This window comes from Ambystoma mexicanum, chromosome 9 (genome assembly GCF_040938575.1).
Source record: "Ambystoma mexicanum isolate Mex_15411 chromosome 9, UKY_AmexF1_1, whole genome shotgun sequence".
Lineage (NCBI taxonomy): Eukaryota > Metazoa > Chordata > Amphibia > Caudata > Ambystomatidae > Ambystoma > Ambystoma mexicanum.
The window spans coordinates 1277550337-1277575045 of NC_090931.1; the positions used below are offsets into that span (position 1 = coordinate 1277550337).

General features: G+C 45.1%; 1 protein-coding gene across 1 annotated transcript in view; it reads right to left on the minus strand.

Annotated features, from left to right (window-relative positions):
- Nucleotides 1-24709, minus strand: part of SCTR (secretin receptor) — a 590525-nt gene that overhangs the window by 77429 nt on the left and 488387 nt on the right. The window contains exon 9 of the mRNA XM_069616610.1: nt 23592-23661. Coding sequence (XP_069472711.1) covers nt 23592-23661 — 70 coding nt within the window. The remainder of the gene's footprint in view (nt 1-23591; nt 23662-24709) is intronic.

Below are 24709 nucleotides of genomic sequence, written 5' to 3' on the forward strand. Positions count from 1 at the left end.
AAACTCTCAAGGACATGTTAGGCGCTTTGGAAGAGCCCCTCAGGAAGAAGTGGGATCTTCTCCTGCCATGCCTGCTGTTTGCTTACAGAGAGGTACCTCAAGAGGGTGTTGGTTTCAGCCCCTTTGAGTTACTTTTTGGACATCCTGTGAGGGGGCCCCTCGCCTTGATCCGAGAAGTTTGGGAGGCCACCCCTACAGGTCCCGCCAAGCAAGTGGGGGACTATGTATTAGGCCTCTGACGAAGGATGACACAGATGATGGGTCAGGCAACAGCGAATCTTAAGGCCAGCCAGGAATTGAATAAGTACTCGCATGAGCTTAAAGCATCACAAGTGGATTGGACTCCGGGACAGGAGGTCCTCGTGATGGAGCCTACCAAGCCTCAGGCTTTGGTGGATAAATGGACTGGACCCTTCAGGATAATCTCCAAGATGGGCGAGGTCAATTATCTGGTTGACATGGGAGCCTTTGGGGTAGCCCCTCAGATATTCCATGTTAACAGGCTCAAGCCTTTCCACAGGCGGGCCAAAGTCTCATGCCTCTTGCTAGCTTCAGGGCAAGAAGAGGATGAGAGTGAGCCCCTTCCTGATTTGCTGCATAGCAACCCTCAGGATGGCTACGTGGAGGGAGTGCATCTCTCTCCCGATCTGATGGCAGAGCAGCAGAAGGCCTGCCGGGCTTTGCTCCGGCAGTACGCCTCTCTGTTTTCACTGACACCAGGCCTTACACCGTGGTGTAGGCACGAGATTGACACTGGTGACAGTGTGCCTGTCAAAAGCAGGTGCTACCGTATGTCAGATACCGTCAAGAACCACATCCAGGCTGAGCTCGCCAAGATGTTGGATCTGGGTGTTATTGAACCCTCAACCAGTCCCTGGTCCAGTCCCGTGGTCCTTGTCCCCAAGGCAAGTTCCCAGCCAGGTACCAAGGATTGGAGGTTCTGTGTGGACTACCGAGGAGTCAATGCCGTCACCAAAACTGATGCGCACCATTTGCCCCGGGCTGATGAGCTCGTGGACACCATAGGTGCTGCCAAATTTGTGAGCACCTTCGACCTTAACTCAGGCTATTGGCAAATAGCTCTGACGGACCATGCCAAGGAAAAGATGGCGTTCTCAACACCAGAGGGACTCTACCAGTTTAGGGTCATGCCTTTCGGACTGAAGAACGCCCCTGCTACTTTCCAGAGATTAGTCAACCATGCGCTCAGTGGGCTGTAAGCCTTTTGTGTGGCTTGCTTCGACGACATTGCCATCTACAGCTCACCTGGGAAGAGCATTTGACTCATCTGGATAAAGTGTTGCAGGCGTTAAAAAGGGCTGACTTCACTATCAAGGCCACCAAGTGCCAGATAGCTCAGGGGAAAGTCACCTATCTTGGTCATGACGTAGGAGGGGGTCAAATCCAACCTCTCCCCAGTAAAGTACAGGATGTACAGGACTGGGAGTCTCCCACTACTCAAACCCAGGTGAGAGCCTTTCTGGGCCTCACTGGGTATTATCACAATTTCATGGCAGACTATGGAACCTAGCTGCATCCCTGACAGCGTTGACTTCGCCCAAGCAACCTAGGAAGGTTAATTGGACTGAAGACTGTCAGAGGGCCTTTGATGGCTTGAAAGGAAGTCTATGTCGGGCACCCGTGCTGTGTGCGCCTGATTACAGCAAGCCCTTTATCGTTCAAACTGACGCCTGCGACACCGGAATTGGAGCTGTCTTGTCCCAGTTAGATGACAAAGGAAGAGAACAACCGATCATATTCATCAGTAGACAATTTAAGGGTAGGGAACTTAGGTGGGCTACTGTTGAAAAGGAATGTTTAAGTATTGTTTGGAGCCTTAGGCATTTTAGACCCTACCTTACCGGGTCCACGTTCAAGGTCCAAAGCGATCATAAGCCCCTGTGGTGGCTTATGCAGATGAAGGGTGAAAACCCGAAACTGCTCAGGTGGTCCATTAGTCTGCAAGGACTAGACTTTACCATTGAGCACAGACCAGGGAAGAGTCACGATAATGCAGATGGCCTTTCCAGAAGGTATGTTGACCGTCTGGATGAGGGTGCCTATTCCGTGGGAGATTAGGCACCCTCCACCTCAGTCTGGGGGGGGGGGGGCGACTGTGCGACTGCGATGCTGGAAATGCATCGGAGGGACAGGGCCTCTGTATCCTTGTCCTTTATGCTTTTTATCGTGTGTTCTGTCGTGTTTTCTGTGCAGGAGTTCATGTGGGACTCCTGGCGGTGCAGCTCTCTCTTTTGGTGGTGAACAGACCCATGGGATACCCTTATGGCACCCATGGGTAGGCGTACAACCCTGTGCCCCTAGTGTATGTTTTTGGGCACCTGTGTGTGACCCACAGAGCAGGGTACGAGCTGGTGGCAGCTCCGTGCTGAAATGACTGGTGCCCTGAGCGTCCTCCATTTTGGGATGCCCAGGCCCTGTCATTGGAATCGGTAGATTCCTGATGGAGGCAAAATGGCCCCCCTGGCCTCTTGCCTTCCATCACCTGTTACCCTGATCTTCCCGAAGTCCCGGGAAGCCCTGCCTCTGTCTCTTCCCCCTGACTGGCTGTTGGGTGGAAGTTCCGTATATGGTAGTGTGGGGAAGTGCCGACCAGAATGGCTGGAGCCTTCTCAATGACCATATATTGTGGGTACGCCTGTGGGTGGGACCTGAGTCAATGGAGTGTGTGACGAATATACATTCTATGTTGTGACTGTCTAGTATCTGGTGTTTGACACAATGGTTGAGACAGCCCTGCCCGAAACCGGTATGAATGCAGCTTGGAGTGTTGAATGGCTCGGTACTTGTCCCAATACACATAACTTGTTGTGAGTGTCTGGAGAGAAGTGAATGGCCTGAATACCTTGTGTGCCTGATTGGCTGCCTGCCTGCATGGATTCCCGTAGTCGTGATTGGATGCTTGAGTATGACCCAGCAGAATGAATGGGAGATCAACAGTATATCTGGGGACCTCTCACTGCTAGGAATCATGTTCAGAAGCTGAAGTCCACTACGACGAGTAACTGGAGTGAAGCTTAACCTTGAGCCCTGCTGGATGAGAAGAATTGCTGTTGCTCTCCTTCGCAATCTGAAAGCTGCTGTGCTTCAAGAACTGACCCAGAGAGGACCTGGTAAGGCGCCCTCTTCCTGAGCTAGGAGGGACCATCGTGCACAGCTGATCTTTGCCTAAGCTCTCCGGTAGACAGACCATCGGCAGGCTGCCGACCCGATACGGGGACTGATGCAGAACTCCAAGGAGAAGCGCCTGGACTGTTGTCCGTCACTGTCGCGACCGCCGTCGCCGACTGGAGCCGCCGTGCTCCCATTGCATAAGAAACTTCATTGATCCAAGGACGCTCTCGTCCGCATCGTCGCCGCTGTATCCTGCTGGAGAAGGCCTGACTGTCGACGCGCCGAGGAGCATCCACCGGTGGGTTTCCTGTCACCCAAAGACCACAGAGACGCAGATGACTCGACGCGCTTGCTGGGTCACAGCTCTTCAACTTTTTGCGGTCCAGAACTATCGACACCGAGGTGCCCCGCACGCCTCTTCCTTGCAGGACGTTTACTCTTCGCTGTCAACGAGCACCGCTAGGAACGACGCGGCCACTTCACCGTCGTAGCTCGACCTGTTCTCCGTCGGACGTTCGGCGACCCGTGACTCCTGCCTGAAAGGGAGGACACTCAAGAAGGGTTGTCGATTTCCCTGACGCGGAACGCTACAACACCAAGGTACTTTGGGGTTGCAGAACTATTGCGAAGTCTAAGGGTGAACAATATATGGACTGGGCTTGTATCTTTCACCTACAGGTTGCCCAGGTGGGGGCATCTCCACACAGAACTGTGTCTAGTGGTAGGGGCCAGTATTCTGCCAAGTATTCAACCATCTTGCTTTCCTTCCTTTCTCTACTGCTGGTTTCCTCTTTTGGATCTGTGTGTCATTCTGACCGTATGCACTTGACTAAGATCTAATAACGTTAGTGGTACCACTTTAGAATTGTACATATTTGCCATTGTTGATTTTCGGAGTACAAAGTGAGTTATCGTGATTGTGTATATGACCTTAAATATTAATTATATAAAGACTGTGTTTTAACCGATACAGTGTGTGGACATTCCTTCGTGGGTGCTCGGGGACTGCACTGTACTTAAGAACCAGCTCGCATCGCCTCCTGAGAAGCTGGGCCTTGATTGCTCGTTACCATAATAGAGAATCTTGGCAGGGGTCTCTGTGCCTCCCCTCTACCATATAGAGAGTGGAAGTGCAGACCCCCCCGCCGGTCTTATCAGCAACCTACTCATGTTTGAGGTTAAGCCATTTGAACAGCACACAGGGACAGCATTTTGACTCGAGAGATATTTAGATGTGTGATGAAAAAGTTTAGAAATCCGAATTAGTATTTGGTACTTTAGTGTACATTTTAAAATATAAACTGTAACAATTGGATTTCTAGCCCATTTTGTTGTGTGCACAAGTCTGGTCATCTCAGAAGTCTTCGTCAGAGAGATAGTACTAGGCTGTATTAGGAAGAACACATAGGGTTATCTCGTCCATAATGGATCCATGGAGCCATCCAGCCACCTATTATGGAGCAGCAAAGCCAGCAGATAGAAAACACTGAGTGCTCCATCAACTGCAGCAAACAGCTGAGGACGTGCTCATGGGCTTGGGCTTGCTATACTGTTCAGGGAATCACGGTTTGGAAAGAAAGGCATGGGGCATTTTGCTTCTTCAACCTTGCATAGCCAATTATGGATGCAGGCTGGGGAACTGCAGAACCAAATGTGCATAGTGGGTACTCGTGTGCCTCCTCTCACATTCAGAGGCCAGGGGCAGTGATTTCATAGTGATTTCATAGTGATCTAGTTCCAAACATGTATAGAACCAGGAAACGTTCCCTGGTTCCTGGTTCCTGTTGTTGTGGTGCATGGGAACCAGGAGGCCATATAGGCAGATAGTGAGGTAGCATTTAAAGTCTGGGGCTGCAGGCCAGACAAATATCAATTTGTATTTATTTTGTATTTATTGTTATTTTTTATAGCGCTTTCACCAAATCAGAAAAATATTGTACAGTCATAATGAGAAAGTAGAATAATCAATGATAACGGGATAGTGAAAGCTAGGCATCAGATAGAAGTGAACAAATCTGCATGTATTGTGTATTTATGTACGTGTGTGTATATGTATGTATATATGTGTGCATATGAGGGTTTATCTTTTTTGTTATGCATGTGAATGAGAGAGCAGTGTATGTTGTATTGGTGCACGTGTGAATGAGATAGCTGTTGTAGTATGTTGTGTGGGTGTGTATATGAATGTGTGTGCATACATGCATGTAGGCTGGTCAGCGGGCCTCTGATTGTGGGTGGGAGGGATGGTAGCATGGATAGGTTTTCTTATATTGGATGTACGTTTCTGCTGGCATTATGGGCAAAGCCAACCTGAGTTCTTACATGGTGGTGCGGGATGGGAGATGGCTACATGCATCATGGACATGTTTTGTTACAGTGGACATAGCATTTTAACTTGAATAATGGGAAAGCCAACATGATGAATGTTCTTATATGGGGTGGAGTATGTTGTTGTAGGCAGCACTGGAATGTTTTCTTACAGTGTGTACAGAAATATACTGGGATCAAGGGTAAATCCAACATAATGAGTGGTCTTAAGTGACCACAATGTCCTACATTGGTGCAGTCAGCATGGAAATGTTTTCTTACAGTGGCATTATACGTTTTACTAGTATTATGGGCAAAGCCATCATGGGTGTTTGGCATGGCCATACTGGCCTACATTGGTGCAACTAATTTGGACATGTTTGCTTACAGCGCCATGACATGTTGTACTGACATTATGGGCAACACCAACAGGAGTATGTTTTTTATGTAGGAATATTAGCATATTTAGCAGAGCCAACATGGACATGTTTTCTTATAGTATCATTACTGGCATAATGGGCAAAGCAACCATGAGCATGTTCTTATGTCGGAATACATATATAGCATATATTTGTACAGTCAGTATGGATATGCATATGTACAGCAAGCATGAAAATGTTTTTTTACACTGGCAGATCACTTGCATATATAGTGGGAACATGATTAATGAATAAGCATTGGCAAGTTCTCCTTTGCACTTTTGGTTAATTGGCACGTTTGGGATTTTTTTCATGGGTTGCACTACAAAAAATGATTGCAAAGTGTTTTGTGTCCAATTTTACACAGAAAGTGTGCGGTAAAAGGCATCTTTTTGACCCAAAAATGTTCTTGGGCGAAGAACTCTCCTGAAAATCCCTTGATTGGTTCAGTCTTCTTTGCTACGCTTGGTCTGCACTGCATATTCATAGGAAATGTTCATGCTCCTTGAATGAAGTAATTCCCCAGCCACCACTGAGACACACCAGACCTATTGAAACTTTACTGTGTGGATTTGCTATAAGCCAGGCAACTTATTATCAATGTGTGCCTGATTGACACACACATGCTGACACACACACACACACACACACACACACAAACACACACACACACACACACACACACACACTGACACACACACTGACACACACACTGACACACACACACACCCTTTCACTAACTACCTACCTTCCTCAGGACAGCATATGTAGGAGAGTGTCAGGTTTCCTTCTCTTATTCAAGTTTCCTTTTCATTATTTATCCTTTTCAGATTAGCTTTGTGTGGGTGGGAAGTTTTCCATTATAGTTGGTTAGGCCTTAACTAGATGATTCAGAATCCTGGTTCTGACCCAAGGCAAGATGGAGCCTCACAGTGACAGCTCTGATTGGCTAGAAGACAATGCTGAACAACAATGAACATTCTAAACTGTCACTCTGTGCCTTTCATCATCAAAACCCCATCTGAGAGGACGTGTTCAGTGGCTGCTCCTGCTTTAGTATTAGGCCTGGTGGATTTTATCCTTCAGATCTCAGCAGTTGAGCGGCTACTTTCTTGGGGGTTCAGGAGAAGTCTTCAGCTGGCAGGAATTCGTTTTGGAAGATAGGAAAAGCAGGAAATCTTTGTGAATTCGCTAAGGAGATAAGTGACTTTATTTCTACTGTAAATCTGTTCATCTTAAATACAGTCTCCTTGAAAATTCGTTAAAAGTAGTGTTTCAACTAAAACAATTGAACTATCGGTGTGCGCTTGTGTTTCCAGTGCGGTGTTCCTTAGCGCGAGATTTTGACTGTAACGTGCGTATTCCAGTGAGCGCGTGCTTTCTAGCGTTTGTATTCCGAGCGCGAGCAGAGGTTGGTCTCGTGCCATTTTTCAAAGCGCGTGTGAAATACAAAGCGCGTGTGAAATATAAAGCGCGTGTGAAATACAATGCGCGTGTGATTTTTAGCGCGAGTATACAAAGCGCGTGTGAAGTATAAAGCGCGTGTGAAATACAATGCGCGTGTGATTTTTAGCGCGAGTATACAAAGCGCGTGTGAAATACAATTCGCGTGTGAAATATAAAGCGCGTGTGATTTTTATCGCGTGTGTACAAAGCGCGTATGAAATACAAAGCGCGTGTGATTTTAAGCGCGAGAATCTGTTCGTCGCGTGCCTTGTGAGTGCGCGTGTGTTTTTTCCATCGCGAGTAATTTTGCGCGTGACAATCACTTCGTTGCTTTTGAACTCAATAGCGCGGGTGTTCTTATTTCGCGTGTCTCGCAGGAGAATATTATTGCGCGTGTGGACCATTGCGCGTGTGAATTGTTGCACGTGTGGATTTTTGCGCGTGTGGATTACTTGGATCGCGCGTCTTCATCCGTTTGCGCGTGTTCTTCAACCAGGAAGATTTCTATGTGAAGTTCAACGATTAATGGAAATAACCTGCGTGTGCAGTTAGCACGTTTTTTCCTCTTTCTTCAAGGATTCAAAGACTCAAGATAATTATAAATAGTTTGAAAAGTTTTGATATTACAAGAAAGAACATTTTAAAGACAATCTAATTGAACTACCAATGCATGTTGGAAAAAAGACAAACAAAGAACTAAAACTTCCAGTTTTGCCTAATGTAAGAAGTTGCTGGGAATTTCTAGTATCGCAAGTAAGAGAGATTTTCAGCTTCTTATCCGCTTCTCTAAGAAATTTCAAGAGAAGAACCAGGTTCAGCACTGATTAGCCTTGACGCAGTCTGCCTGGTGTTGTTTTGTTGTCCCATTCCCCCTTTCCCTTTGGGGTGTAGTTTACAGAGCTGTATTGAAAACTAGTTCTGGGAAATACATCTCAGGGGGATTGTCGGGGGTTCAGCAGCTTCCGCGGATACAGGACCTCTCAGCCTGACAGAATGAAAGGCCAATAATTTAGTCCGCCCGAGCTGTCATGAACCCCGACGAATCCATGGAGATGTTAGGATCTTTGATTAGGGAGTTACGGGAGGAGTTGAAAATTTCTCGGGATGAGAATGCTTTACTTAGTCAAAAGGTGGATGACTTAAGTGTTAAAGTTACACAAATTCAACAGAGGGGAGAAAGGAGAGAGGATGAGGTTTCAGGGGGCGCAGGTTCTCCACCAGAGTTAGAAAGAGAAGATCAGTTACCACACATACAACGGGCGCCTACAGTGGCAGAAGGGGTAAGGAGTATAATTATGCCAGTGCCTTTGGCGTCCCCAGAACGTTATCATGGGGATTCCAAGAGATTTAGGGTGTTTTTAACACAATGTGAATTACATTTTATGAGTAGACCAGAATTATTTCCATCGGATGCTTCTAAGATAACATTTATGTTGTCATATCTTTCTGGGGAAGCATCTGCTTGGGCTGGGTTGTTGGTGAGTCAAAAGAGTGCGGTTTTAGAAAATTATACCAACTTTTTAGAGATATTCCGAAAAATGTTTGATAGAAGACAGCTATCTCTGGAAGTGGATGGTGAACTTTTAGAATTAAAACAAGGTAATAGAGACTTGATTGCTTATATAACACAATTTAAGTCCCTTGTGTTAGAAAGCAAGTGGCCCGAGGCTAAACAAGCCTCGTTGTTTTATCGGGGCCTTAGAGATGAGTTAAAGGATGCCTTGTCTGGAGTAGTTGAACGCCCTCCTACTTGTGAAGGTCTGATTGATTTGGTTATTCAATTGGATTTCCGTTTGAGTGAAAGGAAGGCAGAGAGACGTCATGGTCAGAGTGATGTAAAGTCTATACTTAGAGTAGATAGACCCAAAATAGAGAGTAGACCCAAAGGGAATAATTCATCTCCAAGAATCAGAGGCCCGTTAACAGTGGAGGAAAAGACTAGGAGGAGAGATAATAATTTGTGTTTATACTGTGGAAGAGGTGGGCATTTTTTAGGAAACTGTCCTTACACTCCCAAGAAGACTTCTTCCTCAGCAGTCAAGGTACAACAGATCGCCAATACGGTGCAGACAGCGGTTCCTCATATAACCATAAATGTATCCTTATTTTTTGATTTGGAGTGTAAGGGAAATGGTCCTGTAATGATTGACTCTGGTGCGACTGGGAATTTCATGGATTGGGGTCTGGCCAAATCGTTGGGAATTCCAATTATTCTGAAGGAGGTTGTAGAGCAGGCTAGGGCTGTTGATGGTACATGTTTATCTTCTGGTCCTATTACTCATAGAACTGGTTCTTTAACTTTGGAGTTATCAGGAGGTCACAGAGAGATAATTTCATTTGAGTTAATTGATGCCCCTTTGTTGAAGATTATCTTAGGCATGCCTTGGCTTACTCTTCATAATCCCCTAATTGATTGGAGTGCTAGGACAATTGACATGCAATCCGATTTTTGTAAAGAGAATTGCTTTTCAGGAAGTCTCTTAGAGGAAGAGGTAAAACAAAGTAATTCTGTATCTAGTTTTCTGGCTGAGACTGGAATTGGATGTCATGATGTGGGAGCTGTAGTGGGTCAACTTCCCCAGTGTTACAAAGATTTCTGGGACGTATTTGATGAGAAAGTGGCAGGAGAATTACCACCCCATAGATCCTTTGATTGTAAAATTGAACTGGAGCCAGGAACAATTTTGCCTAGCAGTAGGGTATATGCTCTTACTGAGAAAGAGAATGATTATTTAAAAGAATATTTGTCGGAAAATTTGGCCAAAGGATTTATTCGTCATTCTAAGTCACCTGCGGCCTCTCCTTTATTTTTTGTACCAAAACCGGATGGCTCGCTTAGAACTTGCATAGATTATCGAGCAGTTAATAAAGTCACTATTAAGAACCGGTATCCTCTTCCTCTCATCTCAGAAATGCTTAATCAAATACAAGGAGCAAATATTTTCTCTAAATTAGATCTGAGAGGAGCTTACCATCTTGTACGTGTGCAGGAAGGGGACGAATGGAAGACAGCGTTTAAGACCAGATTTGGGCTGTTTGAATATCAAGTTATGCCATTCGGTCTATGTAATGCTCCAGCGGCTTTCCAATTTTTCATTGATGAGGTTTTTAGAGAATTCTTGGATATTTTTGTTGTCGTTTATATCGATGATATTTTGATTTTCTCTTCTGACCTAGATCAACATCAGAAACATGTGCGCTTGGTGTTACAAAAATTGCGAGAAAATCATTTGTTTGCCAAATTGGAAAAAAGTCAATTCCATACCGATTCTGTGGAGTTTTTAGGTTTTATAATTTCACCTAAGGGTTTAGAAATGAATCCTAAAAAGGTGCAAGCCGTTCTTGAATGGCCCCCTCCTACTAAGGTTAAGGAAATACAAAGTTTCTTAGGGTTTGCCAATTTTTATAGGAGATTTATAGAAGGTTTTTCTCGACTGGTTGCTCCTATAACGAGACTTTTGAAAAAAGGAGTGAAATTTGACTGGGACCTTGAAGCAGAAAAGGCTTTTCAAGAGTTAAAACAAAGATTTACTTCTAGTCCAATTCTAATTCATCCAGATCTTTCTAAACCTTTTTTTGTGGAGGCGGATGCTTCAAATTTAGCGTTGGGGGCGGTGCTTTCTCAAAGGAATGAAACTACTGGTCAAATACATCCAGTTGCATTCTTTTCTAGAAAGTTTTCTGCTGCTGAAGTGAACTACACAATTGCTGATCGGGAACTGTTAGCAATAAAGTCCGCTTTTGAAGAATGGAGACATTTTCTTAAAGGAGCAAGACATACAGTAACGGTCCTTACTGATCACAGAAATTTATTGTTTTTAAAATCTGCAAGAACTTTGTCTCCACGACAACTTCGTTGGTCTTTGTTCTTTGCAGATTATGATTTCATTGTGACTTTTAAACCTGGAAGTCAGAACAAAAAAGCTGATGCGTTATCTCGCCAATTTCCTGGAAGTGAAGACAAAGAGATTATAGAACCAGAACCTATAATTGCTCCAGAACGTTTTTTGTTAGCTGGAGCCATTAAAGAAATGGATTTTTTGAATGAAGTTCGTCAAAATATGTCCTTGCAGAAGATGGAGGAGTGGGTGAGACTGGATCCAGCTAGAAAGTTGAAAGACAATCTTCCTTTTTTTGATAATAAGCTTTATGTACCTACTGATGAGTTGAGAGAAAAGGTTTTGAGAAATTGTCATGAATCCATTTTAGCAGGACATCCTGGGTTCAGAAAAACTCTGGAACTGGTTCGAAGAAATATTTGGTGGGAAAAAATTCGCCAAGACACATTGAATTTTGTTAAAACTTGTGTAGTCTGTGCACAAGCGAAAAGTCAAGTTGGGAAGCCGCATGGTTTATTGGAGCCGTTACCTGTTCCTCCTCGTCCTTGGCACACAATTTCTATGGATTTCATAGTAGATCTCCCTCAAGATAAGGGTTGTACTACCATTCTTGTTGTGGTCGATCTTCTTACTAAAGAAGCACATTTTTTACCAATAGAGGGAGAGGTTACCGCGGAAAAACTGGCTCATAGTTTTTTGCAAGGTGTAGTTCGACTACATGGACTCCCAAGTCAAGTTATCTCTGACAGGGGATCTCAATTTATTTCAAAATTCTGGAGGGCCTTCTGTAAGAAACTTGGAGTGGAAGTTAGTTTGACTTCTGGGTATCATCCGGAAAGTAATGGACAAGTGGAGAGAGTAAATCAAGAATTGGAGAAGTTTTTAAGGTGTTATTTACAAGCTAGAGAGGAATGGGTGGATTTGGTGTGGTTGGCAGAATTCTCTTACAATAATTGTGGAAAAGATGCTACTTCTATGTCCCCTTTCTTGTTGGGTCGTGGGTTTCATCCTCGCTTTCTGAGTTTTGAGGTGTTGGAGGAGGATTCAGGGAATCCTAGAGTGGAAGATCGCTTGTTGATAATGAAAAATAACTTGGATAGAGCAAAAAAGGTTCTGGGAGAAAATAAGTTGAAATATAAGAGATATGCCGATTTGAGAAGAAAAACTGGTCCTGAATATAAGGTGGGAGACTTAGTTTGGCTTTCTACCCGATACCTGAAAATTAAGGGGAAGAATAAGTTCAGTCCAAGATTTGTAGGCCCTTTTGAGGTAGAGAAAATCATCAACCCTGTGGCAGTACGATTGAAATTACCCAAGCAGTTGAAGGTACATCCTACCTTTCATGTTAGTCTTTTAAAACCAGTTTGTTCAGGAGCTAGATTCAGAACACCACCTTCCCCTGTGATTTTGGAGGATTCATCTGAGGAATTTGTGGTTAAACAAATTTTGGATTCTAGGAAAGTGAGGGGAAGATTGCAGTATTTGATTGATTGGGAGGGATATGGACCGGAGGAACGATCTTGGGAAGATTCAGTTGATGTACATGCCCCCCGTTTAGTTGCTAAGTTTCACGCTAAATACCCACACAAGATAGGCCCAGAGACTGGGCATTAGGAGGGGGGTACTGTCAGGTTTCCTTCTCTTATTCAAGTTTCCTTTTCATTATTTATCCTTTTCAGATTAGCTTTGTGTGGGTGGGAAGTTTTCCATTATAGTTGGTTAGGCCTTAACTAGATGATTCAGAATCCTGGTTCTGACCCAAGGCAAGATGGAGCCTCACAGTGACAGCTCTGATTGGCTAGAAGACAATGCTGAACAACAATGAACATTCTAAACTGTCACTCTGTGCCTTTCATCATCAAAACCCCATCTGAGAGGACGTGTTCAGTGGCTGCTCCTGCTTTAGTACTAGGCCTGGTGGATTTTATCCTTCAGATCTCAGCAGTTGAGCGGCTACTTTCTTGGGGGTTCAGGAGAAGTCTTCAGCTGGCAGGAATTCGTTTTGGAAGATAGGAAAAGCAGGAAATCTTTGTGAATTCGCTAAGGAGATAAGTGACTTTATTTCTACTGTAAATCTGTTCATCTTAAATACAGTCTCCTTGAAAATTCGTTAAAAGTAGTGTTTCAACTAAAACAATTGAACTATCGGTGTGCGCTTGTGTTTCCAGTGCGGTGTTCCTTAGCGCGAGATTTTGACTGTAACGTGCGTATTCCAGTGAGCGCGTGCTTTCTAGCGTTTGTATTCCGAGCGCGAGCAGAGGTTGGTCTCGTGCCATTTTTCAAAGCGCGTGTGAAATACAAAGCGCGTGTGAAATATAAAGCGCGTGTGAAATACAATGCGCGTGTGATTTTTAGCGCGAGTATACAAAGCGCGTGTGAAGTATAAAGCGCGTGTGAAATACAATGCGCGTGTGATTTTTAGCGCGAGTATACAAAGCGCGTGTGAAATACAATTCGCGTGTGAAATATAAAGCGCGTGTGATTTTTATCGCGTGTGTACAAAGCGCGTATGAAATACAAAGCGCGTGTGATTTTAAGCGCGAGAATCTGTTCGTCGCGTGCCTTGTGAGTGCGCGTGTGTTTTTTCCATCGCGAGTAATTTTGCGCGTGACAATCACTTCGTTGCTTTTGAACTCAATAGCGCGGGTGTTCTTATTTCGCGTGTCTCGCAGGAGAATATTATTGCGCGTGTGGACCATTGCGCGTGTGAATTGTTGCGCGTGTGGATTTTTGCGCGTGTGGATTACTTGGATCGCGCGTCTTCATCCGTTTGCGCGTGTTCTTCAACCAGGAAGATTTCTATGTGAAGTTCAACGATTAATGGAAATAACCTGCGTGTGCAGTTAGCACGTTTTTTCCTCTTTCTTCAAGGATTCAAAGACTCAAGATAATTATAAATAGTTTGAAAAGTTTTGATATTACAAGAAAGAACATTTTAAAGACAATCTAATTGAACTACCAGTGCATGTTGGAAAAAAGACAAACAAAGAACTAAAACTTCCAGTTTTGCCTAATGTAAGAAGTTGCTGGGAATTTCTAGTATCGCAAGTAAGAGAGATTTTCAGCTTCTTATCCGCTTCTCTAAGAAATTTCAAGAGAAGAACCAGGTTCAGCACTGATTAGCCTTGACGCAGTCTGCCTGGTGTTGTTTTGTTGTCCCATTCCCCCTTTCCCTTTGGGGTGTAGTTTACAGAGCTGTATTGAAAACTAGTTCTGGGAAATACATCTCAGGGGGATTGTCGGGGGTTCAGCAGCTTCCGCGGATACAGGACCTCTCAGCCTGACAGAGAGAGAAGCAGAACAAGGACCCTTATGAGAAAGAGAAAGAGGTGTGCCTTGTAGACAAGCCATGGGATCTGTCCATCCCTTGAGGCTCCATAAGAATGAGGAGATAGAGAAAGTATTAACTATCTGATCTACTGGTAAAAGTATTTAGCCTTTATACCATGTTGCGAGGGCCACATTCTAAGGGGAACATCCAGGAAACACTGCCTAAATGATGCACCAGAAGAGGAAGCAGAGTGTAAGAGGGAACTCACTGGCAACCGTGGGGAATCAGTTAAGGGTATGGAAGGTGGAGGCAGCGACGGTGATCAGGGGTTTGAGGACTGTGTTCAGGCAAGTGGGGAGCGTGAAGCGTGGGGAGAAAAGGGCAGGAAAGGTCATGTATGCATCAGGCAGGGTTTGGTGGGTGAGAGGTGCAAAGGAGGGTTTGTGGGTGAAACGTCCTGCTGGAAAGAAAATCCTGCCCTTTGGAGGTCGCTGCGGGACAGCCAAATAAGGGCAGTCCTTTGAAGGAGCAGCCTTCAATGGCGGGATTTTCATATAGAACTATGATAACTGTACTCCTGAACACTGGTGCCTCTCTACCATTTGCCTGAGCTCTGGAAACTCTGCTAAGGGCCTATGCAAAGAGTATTGTGTCTGGTGGATTTGGGAATACATCCTCATGGATCATCAGATTGCCGAAGACCCCTTAGGGTGGGACTTTAATACCTCTCAAAGGATAGGAGTCACTTGAGGAGAAACTTAGTAAGTTTCCTTGAGCTATCTCCTTTTGAGTAAGAGCTTAGCATTCAGAAACTGCATCTAACATTAGGCCACCATAGCTGAAAGTTGTTGCAAACTTGTGCAGACAACATCCTTGTAACCACACTACTGAATTCCCTATTTGCTGACCCAGAGAACCTAGGAATCAGCTTTCAGCAAAGATTTCTCCTGACCTCAGGTGTTCTATGCTACTTCACATCCCTAGATCCCATAGGTCTGGGGAGATGTAGTACTTGGAGGAAACTTGTGCAGACAACATCCTTGTAACCACACTACTGAATTCCCTATTTGCTGACCCAGAGAACCTAGGAATCAGCTTTCAGCAAAGATTTCTCCTGACCTCAGGTGTTCTATGCTACTTCACATCCCTAGATCCCATAGGTCCTGGGAGATGTAGTACCTGGAGGAGACACGTTCCTTGTTCTGATCACCAGACCTGATGAGTTGGTGGAGTGCCTGCTCTCATCTCAAACACTCCCAAGCTTTAAAATGCCATCAACACAATTGCCGGAACCGTGAGGGCTTCGCCAGAGCACCCCAAAGGAGTGCCTGGCTTACTGTACAGTAATCTATAGCAAAACAAGAAGTACACATTTTGCAACAAAATTTCTAACAAGGTTCTGTGCAACCTCCCCGCTCCCCTCTGCACCTGGAACATTGGAATCCTGTTCTAGGTAATCTAACCCTAACTGGTGTTACCGCTTGTTACCAGGACTGACTCTGCCTTAGGGCTGGGTAAATTCCATCACTCTCCTCACTGTTATCTGAGTTGGGGTTGCTGAAAAATATTGGCAAAAATAGTCAGTATGCAATCTTAAAATTGTGCAGTTTCCAGTAAAACAGTAAGACAAAAGGCATTGACACCTTATGGACAAAAGAAAGAACTTTCATTTTCTGATATTTTAAGTGTGGGACCCGGAAAAGCATGTATAGTATTGTATATGGATTCCTATCAAGGGCAGGATTTTTTTTCATTGAGGGGGTTTGAGTGACATCTTAGATAACAAGAGTGAAACTCGAGTTACCCGTCGACACGTAAAACACTGAAATGGAGAAAATGAATCCACAATTGTTTATTCTGCATATTTTGCTTTTGCAGTCCGTAAAAGATATGGGTTGGGATTTCAGCTGATCTGTGACCGATGACTTCCCCTTAAATGCTAAGGGCATGTATGTTTGTCCTGAATTCCCATAAGGAATCATTGTAGGCTCCGGACGTTTTAATGGTTCTCAGGAATCTTAAAAAGTATTTACCTTTACTTATGTACATGTTGTCATTTTTTCATCTGTGTTCAGGTTACAAAATAAATTGGGCTAAGTCGGAAGTACTGCCCCTAGTGCCATATTGTGATAAGCAGTTTATATCGAATTTGGGATTCAATTGGTGTGCCGAAAAGTTGTTGTACTTGGGGGTATGGATTACACCTAGGATTACTTATCATGTACAGGAGAACTTGAAGATGGTTTGTCCTGATTTTAGGCAAGATTTGGAACAATGGAGTTTATTACATCACTCCCTCTGCGGGAAGGTCAATGCTCTCAAGATGGTCTCAACACCTAAGATAAATTATGTCCTGAGCAGGATTCTGCTAAATATTGACACGAAATATTGGAACGAATTAGATAGACTTCCTCTGGGACCAAAAACCGCCCAGGTTAAAACGTTGTAAATTGCAATTACCTTTGGCAAAGGGCGGGTTAGGGGTGCCCAATTTTAGAGCTTATCATTTGGTGTTCATTTCCCATTTCTTGGCTGCTTTCCTAGAACCTGAACCGGATGAGTGGGTGATTGCTGAAACTAGTAATAATGGACCTCTCTCGCCTAGGGCGATTTTAACTTCTGTTTTGAGGTCTGGCTGTGTGAAAGATCCCTTAAGTGCAGGATTCAGGAGTTCCTGGAAAAGTTGAATGAATTTCTGAGAATTGATGCGTTTGGGGTTCCAGGGGCATCAGTTTGGATAAATCCGAACATTAGACTGGAGGGTAAAGTAATATTTTGGCCTGAATGGTTTTTTGGTGGTGTAATCTGGATTGCAGATTTTTTTACAAATGGAAAATGGAAGACAGCCAGAGAACTGCAGAAACACTTTAATATCTCTGATTTCAAGATCACATATTATCGGAAACGCAGAAGAGTTATTGGTAGGTTAATGTGCGGGTGAGGCTGAATGTAGACTTGTTCACCATGAAACTAAAATTGAGAGAAGGTGGTTTAGCCATCCCAGTTTACGGATTGATTGTGGCAGAGTACAAAGGCAAGGATTCTTTGAGGGAAGAATGGAGTCGGAGGATTGGAAGTGATATTCCGGATGAGCTCTGGTCAAGCATATGTGGGAATGTTCGCCTTTGTTCTTTGGGGCTCATGGAAAGATCTCGTCAGATTAAGATTCTGAATCAGATTTTCTGGACCCCGGAGCGGATGTGGAAGAGAGGTATATTGGACAATTCAGATTGTTGGGCATGTGTGCATGAGATTGGCTCCCTTGAGCATATGTTGTGGGACTGTAGGAGAGTGAGAGGATTTTGATTGGAATTTGGTACGATATGTGAGAAAGTTCTGGCAGAGAAAATCGATTTTGATTTGAAAAGCTTGGTGCTTGGGAGACCACCAGGGGGCGCGGAGCATGCAGGACGTGAAAGCTTCGCGCTCCTGACAGCACCGCAGGGCCTAGTGGACTTTTCCAGTCCCCGGCCTGGAGTACAGGGCCTAGCCATAGAAGACCTTCCCACTGTCTAGCCAGCCTCACCCGGAGAGAGTGCCTGGGGACCCGCGGCAGGGACCCGCTGCAGCGCCGGGCCGTGACCCCAGAGGAAGAACATCGAGCGCACGCCAGCCGTGGGGACCGGTGTGATCCTGAGACACTGGAGGCTGCTGTCCCCGTGGCGCTGTGGAGAGGCCCGTGGAGCTGTGCGCCCCCCCCCGGTTGAAGACGCAGGCTTGGCAGATGCGTGTTGGGGGAGGCGCTGCACCTTAGGAGGCACGGAGTGAGGATTGCACACACGCAGCCCCCACCAACATAGAGAGCCGAGCGGGAGCCGCGGGCCGACAAGGACGCAGCCCGGGCTCCCGCCCCTTATCAGCACTTTGGACGGGGCAGTGAAGAGGAGCGCCCTCCAGCACTCTGAGGAGATTCCCTCTCTGCTGGGGACCAGACCCCCCCCGGTCCACATCCAGAGCACGGAGACTCACTCTGGGGCCCACGCACTGCCGCCCCCGCGGAAGACAACGCCCAAGTTTAAGCATCGGCCCCGTGGGTGCCACTGAAACACCTAGGGCCACCCAGCGGGGCCCAACACAGTGACAGTGAACAGGTGGAGGTGAGGAGAGTGTGGGGGGAAGAAAAAATTGAGTGGGTCCAGCATTGAGGAGCAGCCCCACCCCTGCCACCTCCCCCTAGTCGCACACCGGCACCTCGCCCAGCCGGGGAGAGGTATAGGGAGGCCGGAGCCATCTGAAAACGGATGACCCACCTCAGGCCCACACCTCGGAAGCCCCACTCAGATAAGCAGGCCCTGGCTTGGAGCACGGCGCCTCCTACAGAGCCACAAGCCAACACGGAGCATACCGCTCAAGACCACAGCAATTCGGCAACGGAAAGGGCTCGGGACCACAGACCCTGACACTGAGACCTTCGTAAGGGAAACCCTGTTGGCAGCACCGCCCTGAGGTGCTCCGGAAGACTCAGACCCTGGAGCAATCCCCAGTGTCTGGGGCGATCTCATCCCTCCAGCGCTTTCGCCGGCCCCGCACAGCCACGAGTGAGGTCCCTGGAGACACCAAGCCCTCCGGCAGTGACCCCCCACCCGCGGCACTTACTAAAGATGATCTCAAGGACATCCTCCACGAGATTAAGGCGATTCGAACAGACATTCAAGCTTCAATAGTAGATCTCAAGGGAAGGGTGGACACCTTGGAGGAGAAAATGGAAGGGATGGAAAATAATCACCTCCAGACAGACCTGCTGGACATGAAATAGGAGGCAAGGCTAACAGACCTAGAAATGAGAGAGGAGGACATAACCCTGAAGATGGACGATCTAGAAAACAGAGAGCGCCGAAACAACCTGCGCATCATGGGTGTGACACAGGAGAGAGGGGAGACGGCGGCGGATGTGGGGAGGAAGGTCCAGGGTCTGAGAAACCAACTCTTTACACTAGAAGGCGGCAAGGAGGTCCAGCTGGAAAGAGCGCACCGAGGTGGAGGGGGAACAGGAGGAGGCCCAAGGTCCATCGTACTGCGGTTCCTCCGCTACAGAGAGAAAATGGAAGTACTGGAGAAGGTGAAAAGGCTGGGGAGCTTTATCTTTGAAGGCGATACAATTAAGATCTACCAGGACCTATCATCCCTCACACTCACCCGCAGAAGAGAATGTCGTCCACTCACTCAGTAGCTTACAAGCCAAGATATAAGATACAGGTGGTCCTTCCCTTTCGCCCTATCCTTTGAACGAGCTGGGGTAGACTACAGAGTGATTAGTGGTAAAGAAGCCTCGCAAGTGTTGCAAGTGCTCAAGGAGGACGCCCCGTAAGGGGGAAATGAGGTGGAGACCCGAGAACTAGACGAAACCAGGAGAGAGCCGACGGGCCCCTGGTCCACAAAGAAGGAGACAAAGGGCAGGAGAAAATTCAGAAAACGTAACACCCCGACGTCGGAAGCTGGAGGGGACTAGGAGAATAAAGACAGATTAACAAGAAGGGTAAGATCGACTTGTAAGCAACCCTGGCTGGGGACACAGATTTTACCAAGAGAACTGCGGTGCTGGAACATATATACAGCAGAGAATTATGGTTCTATAACGGAAGTTGGCACGGGAATGTGCCCCAATGTTATTCTTTGTATGAGCTCTTTGTTGCCATGAAAAACCAATAAAATTGAATTAAAAAAAAAGCTTGGTGCTGGTAAGTGATGAGATATTGGATGGCCTCACTATATGCCAGAAAAAAATGGGTGTTCAGAGGTACGATTATGGGGAAATACATAATTTGGCAGAGATGGAGAGAGTGTTGTTTAAAAGTGAAAGGAAACTTGTATTGTTTGAGAAGATATGGGGGAAGTTTCTTTTGTTGTACTAGATTTATGACGTGCTTTTTGTGAACCTAGGGTGAGAGGGGGCATGCTAGGGGGACTTTATTGAATGTACAGATGATGTTGTATATAGTTCTCTTGTCTAGTTTTGGTTTGATGTGTTTGGCTTTTGTATATTTTGTAAACTAAAATAAAATGTCCCCAAATAAAAATGACGTGAGGAGCTTTTCAGCTGATAGGCCAGTCTAAACTAGAGGAGAAGATGGCTAACATACCTCTTCTGCAAGCCCTGTAGATGCAGTTAAAACCATTTTCTGTTCGTGTGGCATCACACCAGGTTTCCATGGCTTTGGTTGTACAGCGCTGTGATGTCATTGTAGTGCACAATAGCTTCCGCATTCTACTTTCACTATTGAGACAGGAGTCTGCGCAACACAACCTATTGGCTTATTATCATAAGTAGTAAACACTGTTCTCACTGCTTTGTGATGTAGGTATATATATTTTTTTTATGTTTGTTGTTTTCTTCGTCTGCAGGCATTTTTGGATGATAATTATCTATTGTGTGAGCGAAAAGTATTTGGAACAGTAGGGAATACAATCATGGTATTGCTCACAAATGTAAAGGCTGAAAGTTTTGATTTCTATAAAAAAAAGTGACAAATGTGCATATATACGGGATAAAGTACACCCTAACATACTGAAACACGTGTATGGGGTTGCTTTTGGTACTCTTGTTCAGAGAGGAATTGCCATAGCATTTCGGTGCTGGACTGCCCATGTGGGCGGGACAAAGACTGATATGCAAATGGATATTTCCCATCTGTGAAAGGTACAGTGAGCAAAAAGCGTGTGCTGCAAACTCTCATCTCAGAACAGGTTATCATACCATGTTCTTTCTGGAGAGGAGCGCCTGCTACCTTTTTCAAAATATTTGCAAGGAACTTGGGGTTGGTCACCCTGAGTTACCTGGAGGCAACCAGACGTGGACTCCCTGCTCACTGTGCTCAGAGAGACAAAGCTTCATCTCACTGATGAGGCCCAACAAGACTGAAATACGTGTATGGGGTTGCTTTTGGTACTCTAGTTCAGAGAGGAATTGCCATAGCATTTCGGTGCTGGACTGCCCATGTGGGCGGGACAAAGACTGATATGCAAATGGATATTTCCCATCTGTGAAAGGTACAGTGAGCAAAAAGTGTGTGCTGCAAATTCTCATCTCAGAACAGGTTATCATGCCATGTTTTTTTCTGGAAAGGAGTGCCTGCTACCTTTTTTTAAAATATTTGCAAGGAACTTGGGGTTGGTCACCCTGAGTTACCTGGGGGCAAGCAGACGTGGACTCCCTGCTCACTGTGCTCAGAGAGACACAGCTTCACCTCACTGATGAGGCCCAACAAGGCTGAAACACGTGTATGGGGTTGCTTTTGGTACTCTTGTTCAGAGAGGAATTGCCATAGCATTTTTCGGTGCTGGACTGCCCATGTGGGCAGGACAAAAGCTGATATGCAAATGGGATTTCCCATCTGTGAAAGGTACAGTGAGCAAAAAGCGTGTGCTGCAAACTCTCATCTCAGAACAGGTTATCATACCATGTTCTTTCTGGAGAGGAGCGCCTGCTACCTTTTTCAAAATATTTGCAAGGAACTTGGGGTTGGTCACCCTGAGTTACCTGGAGGCAACCAGACGTGGACTCCCTGCTCACTGTGCTCAGAGAGACAAAGCTTCATCTCACTGATGAGGCCCAACAAGACTGAAACACGTGTATGGGGTTGCTTTTGGTACTCTTGTTCAGAGAGGAATTGCCATAGCATTTCGGTGCTGGACTGCCCATGTGGGCGGGACAAAGACTGATATGCAAATGGATATTTCCCATCTGTGAAAGGTACAGTGAGCAAAAAGTGTGTGCTGCAAATTCTCATCTCAGAACAGGTTATCATGCCATGTTTTTTTCTGGAGAGGAGTGCCTGCTACCTTTTTTTAAAATATTTGCAAGGAACTTGGGGTTGGTCACCCTGAGTTACCTGGGGGCAACCAGACGTGGACTCCCTGCTCACTGTGCTCAGAGAGACACAGCTTCACCTCACTAATGAGGCCCAACAAGGCTGAAACACGTGTATGGGGTTGCTTTTGGTACTCTTGTTCAGAGAGGAATTGCCATAGCATTTCGGTGCTGGACTGCCCATGTGGGCAGGACAAAAGCTGATATGCAAATGGGATTTCCTATCTGTGAAAGGTACAGTGAGCAAAAAGCGTGTGCTGCAAACTCTCATCTCAGAACAGGTTATCATGCCATGTTCTTTCTGGAGAGGAGCGCCTGCTACCTTTTTTAAAATACATTAGAAGGATATTGTAAGTTGGAGTTATGTGACCAAACAATGACAATGATTAGTTATTTATATAGCACTTTTGCCAAAGCGCTGTACATAGAAAATATTTACATGCAATTATCACCCACAGTTAGTTCTCTTTTATCAACCTTGGAAGGATGAAAGGCTGATTTGACGTTGCCGGGATTCAAACCTGCGACCTGCATATCGCAGATCGCAGCGAGCGAGTGCGCAACATGCTGAGCTGTCTTACCGGCTATTAAACAAAGGAACATGGCCAAAGACACACTTCCTTCATAAGGACACAGAACTCCACAGAACTCCAAGGTGACAAAGAAAAAGATCGTCCAGCTCTTGATACATATAATCAATGTGGCATATTCTCAAATTTAATGTCATCAATAAGCAACGTATAATGTGTTCCAAAAATATACTTAAAAAATTTAAAATAATTCATTAGTAGCTTTTTTGTGGTTTAAAAGAAGTCATAGCATGCTGATAGATTCTTGCTCTCCTCTAATAAACTCCATCATTGCACAAAATAAACATACTTCTATAAACAGTTCCTTATCAGTTTATGTCTGTGAAGTGTCACAGAACGTTGTTTTACAAGAAATTAACCTGAAAAGCTAGCTATGGCTTTAATTGAGGCAGAGGTCTGCGATACCCATGATCCCTTCCCATTGGCAATGCTGGATAAAGCTGATGGGAGTTGTAGTACAAAGCATCTCGAGAGCCAAAGGGGGCAGAACCTTGAATTAAGTTCTCCAGTGATAGCTTGTATTCTGTTCTGAATAGCATCAGGCATTGTGAGGTCATAACCGAACTATCATGAGTTATTGCAGTTACAGTAGTTATGCAATTGTCATGTGAGTTGGGATGTCACTGCTGTACTGTAACAAGTAAATCATGTACGGGCTTTTATACACACATTGCACACTGCCATGCATTATTGTACAATAACAGCAACTAAACAAAGAAACATAGCATAAGGAGGGATGATTGCCAATCAATATATTTACAATAAAGTAGTGCCACTTACAAAAATAGAGATTATTACAGGACCTCTGATGATCCACCAAATGCTTGCATCGGTATTTATGTCCCAGCACCTATAGAAAACATATGCATAATTATTTACAATACAAACATAGCAATGCACTGAATCAGTGAAATCAGTTGGAAAACATACATTTGCTAAATACAAGATTGTTATGGGTGAGTGTTAGGTCCCGTACAAGAAGTCAACCTCCAACTGAACTCTACCCATTCTGGAACCACCCTCCAAAGATAAAATTCCATTCCTGAAGCTGCTGACCTCACAGTGCCGATTGGCTGTCTAGTTAAATAAAGGAAATACACTCTAACATTGAACAGAACAAGAGTTGGAATAACAGTGAATACATAAACTATGAAATGGCCACCACACAATTGCACACAGATAAACATCTCATATTAAACACGTAGGTTTGTGACCGTATTTAGTGTATGTCCTAATCTTAACACATCTCCTCCCTTTACATTTACAGAAAAAGGGGCATCTATTCCACAGAGTAATCTCTTAACCATGTTGGTCTTTTCCTGGCTCTCCCAACACACATACGTGCATTTACAAATACACCCGCAGTTTCAACATTCTCATCCTTTGTACTCTCCAAATTTTGGCTAACATCAACTCTCACTTTAGCATCACTTGTTGAAACATTCTTGTCCATTGTCATGCTATCATCAACCATGTTGGCAGAGGTCTTAACTAACCTAGACTTAGATCAACATTCTCCACCTTCTAGAATCACAACATTCCCTCTAACAGTCGAAATCTTTCTTGGACCTAAAAATTTGCTCTCCACACATTTGGAACCCAACCTTGGATTCTTTATCAATACATAATAATCCCTTTCCAACTTGGCATCTATAGTCTTATTGACATCATCAAATCTCGTTTTGTACACATTTTGTGCTTCTTTGATGAGTCTCATTATCTCTTGTCGATCTATTTCTACACTCCCTGCCATTTCTAACCAACCTGGACACAATTTTGTCCCAGGTTGTCTACCCTTCAGGGATACAAATGGTGAGACCTTTGTAGTTGAGTGAGGCATGGTACAGTAGTTCCATACTAACTCCTTGAGTACCTTCGACCACTCCAACCCAGATGCC